Raw genomic sequence first — 7,212 nt, 5'->3', positions numbered from 1 at the left:
AACTGTGGGAACGGGCATCTACGTCTTCTCGTGCCGAACAGCATCACTGTCTGATGTCAGACATCCTTTGTTGAATGCTGGCAGACGCCAATTTAGGAAACCGCCGTGCCACACAGTTACAGGGCCCTCGGTTCTCTACTGTCCCTAACGTCGCTCTTGGTCGACCTGGCCCACCGAGTTGACCTGGCTCGCCAGCCCCCTCCCTGGAGCACGACCACCCGCATCCTCGTGTCTGATCCTCGGTACGACAGAACATGCTTGCTTTATCCCAAGACCCATGCACAGCCTTGAGCCAACCTTGGGCCAGCTGGCCCATTTCTCATGCCTATCTTGGTGCGTCTCTCTGGAGTAGGTCTTCGCCAAACCTATCACGAAGCTCAGCCTAGGCCTTGCTGCACGGCAAATAAGCAGCCGGCCAGGGATGCCCCGTTCCTAAAGAGCACCTTGCGAGGACTGGAATCAAATCACATGGCGTATCAACATTACGCCTAGTTGGGATGGCTGGTGCGCATCCTTTTTGGTCAACCGCGTGCGAACATTTTCCGTACCTGGTAGGCCTGCTCTTGGGCTTTCATCCTAAAGCGGCCGCGCTCACGGCCATCCAATAACTCATAGCACCCTGCCTCCGTCTCCCACACCATGCGCCACAGGTATACGGTCCCCGGTCGGGCGGGAATAGGCGACCCCAAGCTCAGGCCAGCTGTGTGTCCTGACACAGCGGGATGTCATCCAGGCCTTCCTTGATAATGAAAACATCATCCCCCGCTCCTTAGTTTCTCCTCTTCCCCACGGAACAGTCGAACGAACTCAGCTCCATGCAACCTCGTCCTTTTGTTCAACATTGCTCGGCAAATCTTACATAGGTGACGTACCTCTGGGTTCCTCTTGGTTCCTTCGACCCAGGCAGACAGCAGACACTATACTGGGTTTTCAGCCCTGCTCCGGGAGCCTTCTTGCCCAACCTCTCTTCACGTTCTTCTAGCTCGACGCTCGAGACATTTTAATGGTCCGTCATCACTACTGTTGAAAGGACCTGAACACCTCCCCCTTACCAGCTACTTGGTCATCGAGACATCAACACTGCACGTACCCCATTGTATCTCGGAACACACCATCACCATGGTCTTCTGTGCCTACTGTGGTAAGAGCTTTACCAGAAAAGAGCATCTCGAAAGGCATATCCCCAGTCGTAAGTCTCCTTTGCTATGAGCACTCATCCCCTTGAAAGCCTGGCTCACAGGCTCCTAGATACCAACGTCAAGCCCCATCGATGCAGTGCCTGTCAACTATCCTTTGCACGCAGGGACCTTCTCCAGAGACATCATTCTACTTATCACGAAGCCAGAGATCCAATGGAGCCCTTGCCAGGAGGTGTTCCTACGGTAGCCGGCCGTACCCCTATCGCATGTCAAAATTGTGCCAATGCGAAGACTGGTTGTGACAAAAGAGTGCCTTGCTCGCGGTGCGCCGAGAAAAGCTTGCCGTGCGCAGCTAGATTCGCGCGAAGATCGTCCAAGGCAGCCGTCAGGGCTGCCCAAGCCAGCGCCACCTTTCAGCAGCAGCTCATGCCTCCTGGCGTCCAAGGGCACCAGCCTGTCCACCCCATAAGCTTCATGGACATCACGCCGACACTGAGTAAACAGGCATCGCCGCCACAGCCCCTGACGTCCGCTGTACCGCAAACGGACCAGCTTATGATAAGCCAGAAATCTTCACCCTCACATTCTCATCGTGGCTCCGTCGACTTCCCATCGCCTTCAGCACATGCCGAAGCCCTTGAGGAGTTCATGCAGCTTGACGGTATTGACAATACTGACTTTATGAACCCGAACCCCAACTACCAAGACATGATGACCTGGCCCGATTACTCATTGGATTTCGACATGTACGGCAATGCGATGGGTCCTCTTCCTCAAGACTTGTCGATGCCCACCTTTGCAGACTTCAGCGACATTGCTTCAACGTCGGATCCTATGACAACCGCTTCATCGCGAGGCTCGACACACACTCGGAGTACCAGTATCATTTCCGCCGCCGAGTTTGAAGCTTCTTTCAGGACCACCGTGGAACCTGTTGTGGAGTCTATAAGCGGCGAAGCCAGCATTGCTGAGTTTGAGGTCGTCGTTGCTGCCGAGAATTCTTGGCCATTGGCCCGTTGTAACCCGCCTATCTACTCCAGCACATGCCCTCGAACAGCCATCGTTCACCTCGAGTGCCTCGAGAGGAAGTGCAAGGAAGAAGGCACATGGAATCCACTCGAGAAGTACATCGATACGGTAGACTGGGATGCTTCCGACTTGGCCACCGTCATTCCAATAACCTCGCGCACACGCGACAGGATGCTGGCCATCACCCAGTCCTTCCTCCACAAGGCACTTGACGTCCATCGCGGCGGCATCAGCAAGCAAAACCCGGGCTACTCGAGCCCTAATGATTTCAGCTTCATCGTCCTTCCGCCTCCTAAGATCTTGGAATACTTCCTTCGCAGCTACGTCCGCAGCCTGTCTTACTATTACCCCCTCGTAGTCGCCGGTTGCGTTGACCCCAACGAAATGCTCATCAACAATCAAGCTTCAACGCTTCTCGTGCTTCTCATGATTGCACAGGGCGCCTCTGCTGTCCCGATGGCCGAGGCCAGATATCTTTCCGCAGGTCTTATTGAGACATGCCGCATATCCCTGTTTGACATGATCGAGAAGGACGTCGAGCTATCGGCAGACCCAGTGGCCTTGCGTTGCGCACTACTCTTCACAACCCTTGGCGCATGGAGTGGCGACAAGTGGCTGATGGACATTGCCATGGGCCAAAGGGGAATGTATCTTTCTGTGAGCATACCCATACACCCCAGCTGGGTCACTCAAATTTAACATCGTCTAGATGCTCAGGCATGCTGGCATGCTCGAGATCCAGCCATCGATGGTTCCGGTACCAAAAAGCACCACGAACAGCGAACTGCAGTGGAGGGCATGGTTGCACCGCGAACTCCAGAACCGGTAGGGCTACCCTAAACGTTCCCCCCTCAGAATCAAGCTCACGATAATCCAGCCTGGTTTACAACTGGGTCATAGCGGATCAAGAGCTCAGTTTGTTTCATGACACGCCCCCCATGCTTGCGATCACAGACCTTCGGTGCCCCTTGCCTAGTCCTGAGGCTCTCTGGATGAGCTCCAGCTCAGAACAGTGGTATGCCAACGTGCAGCGGATATATGGCCACTCCACAAACGGTGGCTCTCAAGGTTCCGCTGCTTCACTTACCCCTTCACTCCATGACATCTTCCAAAGCTTCCTTCACGATGATCTCACACGCCGACATCCGAACATCTCACCCCACCAATTGCGCCTCCTCCTCCACCCCCTTCAGGCGCTACTCTGCCACCTACGACAAATGCTCTCGTGCTTCCCCGACGCGCTGACTAGTCAGCACATCACATCGAAGACCGTGACAAAGTCAAGCACCATGCAACGCCTGGAGGAGGTCCAAGCCCTCTTACAGAGGTGGTACGAGATTTCCATGGTAACGTACAAGGCCAACCCCAGCTGCGAGACAACCCGCTGTAACATGGTCTTGTTCCACATCATCTCGCTCAACGGAGTGAGCAGTTTCCCCGAAATCGAACGCCTGGCACGCCGAGAGGGCCTGAATGGAACCCTTTGGGAGCTCTCCATGCGCCACAAGCTCTGCATCTTCAGTCCAGAGGAGGCCGTCTTTCACTGCGGGCAGATAATGCGATTCATTCGCGCCATGCCCTCTGATCGTCGGCCCTGCTGGTGGTCGGCTGCTGTGTATCGCGCCACCCTGATTCTGTGGGCGAGCACTGTCACGACGCCGAACCCCACGTTGCAAACAGCGCTGCAGGTGCGGAATAGCTCGTCCTCTCCCGTGTCATCAGATGTGGACGAGGAGCGGCGACAGGAAAGCACAGCATCCAAAGACCACAGCTTGGTGGATGCAAGCATCGTCATTGACCAAGTCACGCCGGAGGATCCCTGTCTAATCAGATATCTCTGGAGCGGAGGCAAGGGCATCATTATGGTTACCCGTCGAGACGGCCGCACTGTCGGACTTGAGAGTCCAACCGCCATTCTAAACTACGGCATTGGTGTCATTGACGAGGGCTTCACCAGCCGCATCGGCGACGGTATCAAGCGCAAGTTGGCGTCACTCAACACGCACTGGAGGGTTGAATCGCCTGATGTTCCTGTTGCGCCGGGCATGGCATGAGTTCCTCTTAGACATGTTACCATTGGCTTTGTTTACTTTTACAAACACCTCTCGGTCCTTGCTTTTCTACATTTGCTTGACACAGTCATACCACTTGACAGGCGTGAGGAGTGCCCATGTTATTTTCTTCTTCTCTCCTTCTCAGGCACTCGGGCAAGAAGGAAAGTGGCGTTGCTGCCGTATCTCTTTGTGGATGAGAGGCATTTCGTGACCAGCACCAGGCATATGATAGGCGTACAAAGGAGGGGACACGCAGGCGTACAGCCATTGAGGTCTGCTAGGCAGTGAATACCACGGTATATCGATCATCCCGTTGATGCACGCACTCACACCACTTGCCACTGTGACACGAAGTGAATACCGCTCTGAGAGTTTGTCTGGGCTCAGAACGAGCGCCGGTCTCTCCGATTGGAGGCACCAGAGATTCCCTCGTCCCGCGTGTGCATGCGTCGGGATCTCGTATGAAGATTGCCAAGAAGCGTGGGGAGAAGGAGAGGCCACCTGCCCGGTGTGTGGCTCATGCATACGCGGCAAGAGACGCACAACGGACCCAGCCCAACATCTCCGGCGCAGTGGTGGCGGTCCACAGACGGTGACCCTCTGTGAGACCGGGCGCGGCGAGGGGTGGGGGAAGGATCACGAAGGAGGGGCGAGAAGGGGTCTGAAGGCTTGCGGCCCGGAATTCACGGGACTGTGTGGAACAGGGTCGTCGCCGTCGGGACAGGCGGCTGTGTGTTGGTGATACAGATCAGGATGCTAAGAAGAGTATGCCGGCGCGGCTGAAGCGGATTAGGATAACGAGGCCGGGGTCCAGCGTCGTGCATTCCGCGCTGAGTGCACGGTTTCCGCGCTCGTGTTGGTATCAGGGGTACACAGGTAGGTAGCGTCTATGACACGTCCATATCCTTCCTTGTAGCATGATCGATGGAGACTGTGGTGGTCGGGACCGAAGAGGCATATCGCGAGGTGACCGGTGAGGAAGCATGAAGGTAACATTCCCACCATCCGGTCACCGCCAAGATTTTTTAGCTCTGGCCTCGTTTCTAAAGAAGGGATATCATCTGGGTCGGAAGCTGATCCGACCGTGCCGCGTTAAACTTTAATGGCTGGCAGCGTCTGAACTGCGAGGACGACAAGGTTCAAGATCGGAGGGAGTAGCGGATCGACATTGTACAGGGGGGGCGTGCACAGCAATCTTGGTAGGCCACATCGGCTGCAGGCAGAGTGTGATTCTTGTCCCCAAGAATTTCAGCCGCGGATTGCAGAATCAATATAATGCCATGTAACGCTTCTGAACGGTTGCCATTCGATATCCTTCATCATGATTCATCATCATACAGGATTTCGTCCCGCTCTGCCAACACTGGATATCGTGTCCTGCGGGTTCCACCAAATTGCATGCTGGGCATCGGAATTTCTGCATACGCGCCGAGGCGGCGATGCGTTCTTCTAGCGGTCCTCATGAAGATCAATTCGGCTACGTCTGTCAGAAGCCGTCGTCAATGCCGTTGGCTTTTTCTTGCCTCCTCCTCTCGCCGTCAGCGTTGCCCCACCACTTGTGCGTCTCCTGGTCTTCGGGCTTGCCCGCGTTCGTCCAGGTACCGTCCTGTGCCCGCTCATCCCAGGGCTTGGGGGCGAGGATGTAGTGGACAACCTTGACGTCGTCGTCGCTCCAGATGGCGTCGTGAACGCCAGGCCAACGCAATGTCTTGAGGGCGTTGTAGACATAGGGTAGCGACACCCAGCGGCCGCGGAAGAGGTCGCTGAGCAAGCTCTGGTCGGCAAAGTCCATGTTCGCGGCGTCGGTCTCCATGTAGGCGACAATTTGGGCATAAATGTCATTGCTCGGATTGACGACCTGGAGGCCGCCATTCATGTAGCCGAGGGGGCTGGCGTCGGGGGGCGGCGCGACGGTTTGGGCTTCGGCGCGGGCGCCGTGCTGGGTGGTGAAGGCGCAGTGCGAGGGAATCCAGTCCTTGGGATAGTGCGGCTTCTTGAGCGGGTTGCAGACGCAGGCGTGTCCGGCTGCGAAGACTCTGGTGCTTGGGGCCGTGACGGTGTTGCCTTGGGCGGCAATCTCGGGAGCATCGAGAGGCAGGGTCATGAGGTCGTCAATGTTCTGACGAACGAGCATGTCGGCGTCGAGCTGAACGACACGGGAATACTGTGTTAGGGAGAAAGGCGTCAATTTGGACCAGCAGTCGTAAAAGCGCGGGTCGTTGGAGTAATCTTTGCCCTTGGTGGGCAGGAGATAGTCGATCCGCTGCTTTGCAATGCCGCGACGCTCAAGGGCAGCGTGGGCGGCATCGTCTAGGGTATCGGTGTAAAGCGCAACGAGGGGGTATTGGGACTTGACTTGTCGCAGAGAGTAGTCCAGTGTGAAGAGGCCGGAGAGGTAGGCCGAGTTAGTGATGAGGACAGTGAAGACTGGAGGAAACAAGCATCAGAAGACATGTCTCTGGTGAGGGAGAAGCAGAAGGGGCAGGGAAACTGACCCTTGTCTGAGTCTACGGCGCGCTTTCCGTCAGACATGATGGCGATCTTTGAAGCGAAGAGAAGGATTCGGAGAAAACCCTGGGCCAGGCGAAGAAGTCAGATTGCCACGATACCTGGGTGTGGTGTTGAGGGGTTTGCGAAGCTCATTCTACCTACCTGGCCCAGGTACCTAGGTAGGTGAGCTGGTCATCGCGTCGTTGCCGCTCCGATACGCTCTGATACGGGTGTTAGAATTTACGATAAACATCTTTTGGCGGGGTCATGACGCCACGACTCTGGTGGTGGGGAGGGGGGCTCTTTCCCATCCTGTCTCTGTGGTAGAGTAGTTTATGATTAGTCTTGGCATCTCCTCCTCGCGAATCGGGCCTGCCGAGTAACCTTCTCTCATCATCTCACAAAAGCGCTGACGCCGAAAAGCAGAAAGGACCCAAAACATCAAAAACCATATGGCACTGGCCCAAGACATCATGGATCATATCGTCTTCGCGTGGGCA

General features: G+C 55.8%; 3 protein-coding genes across 3 annotated transcripts; 2 read left to right on the top strand and 1 right to left on the bottom strand.

Moving 5' to 3' along the window:
- Positions 1-1,119: 1,119 nt before the first annotated feature.
- Positions 1,120-2,997, top strand: D7B24_002800 (uncharacterized protein; the record flags this gene model as incomplete). The annotated part of the gene is made up of 3 exons (XM_028637000.1): positions 1,120-1,189; positions 1,249-2,825; positions 2,878-2,997. The coding sequence occupies 3 exons, from the start codon at positions 1,120-1,122 to the stop codon at positions 2,995-2,997; spliced, it is 1,767 nt and encodes a 588-aa protein (XP_028491042.1).
- A 460-nt stretch (positions 2,998-3,457) lies between these two features.
- D7B24_002799 (uncharacterized protein) lies at positions 3,458-4,222 on the top strand (the record flags this gene model as incomplete). Its single annotated transcript, XM_028636999.1, has 1 exon — positions 3,458-4,222. The coding sequence occupies one exon, from the start codon at positions 3,458-3,460 to the stop codon at positions 4,220-4,222; it is 765 nt and encodes a 254-aa protein (XP_028491041.1).
- A 1,486-nt stretch (positions 4,223-5,708) lies between these two features.
- GOLS2 (glycogenin) lies at positions 5,709-6,754 on the bottom strand (the record flags this gene model as incomplete). Its single annotated transcript, XM_028636998.1, has 2 exons — positions 5,709-6,649; positions 6,718-6,754. The coding sequence occupies 2 exons, from the start codon at positions 6,752-6,754 to the stop codon at positions 5,709-5,711; spliced, it is 978 nt and encodes a 325-aa protein (XP_028491040.1).
- Positions 6,755-7,212: the final 458 nt, after the last annotated feature.

Source organism: Verticillium nonalfalfae, assembly GCF_003724135.2.
Source record: "Verticillium nonalfalfae strain VnAa140/NRRL 66861 chromosome Unknown scaffold_170, whole genome shotgun sequence".
Lineage (NCBI taxonomy): Eukaryota > Fungi > Ascomycota > Sordariomycetes > Glomerellales > Plectosphaerellaceae > Verticillium > Verticillium nonalfalfae.
The sequence above is the reverse complement of the archived record's forward strand: the minus strand, read 5'-3'. Positions and strand labels throughout refer to the sequence as shown.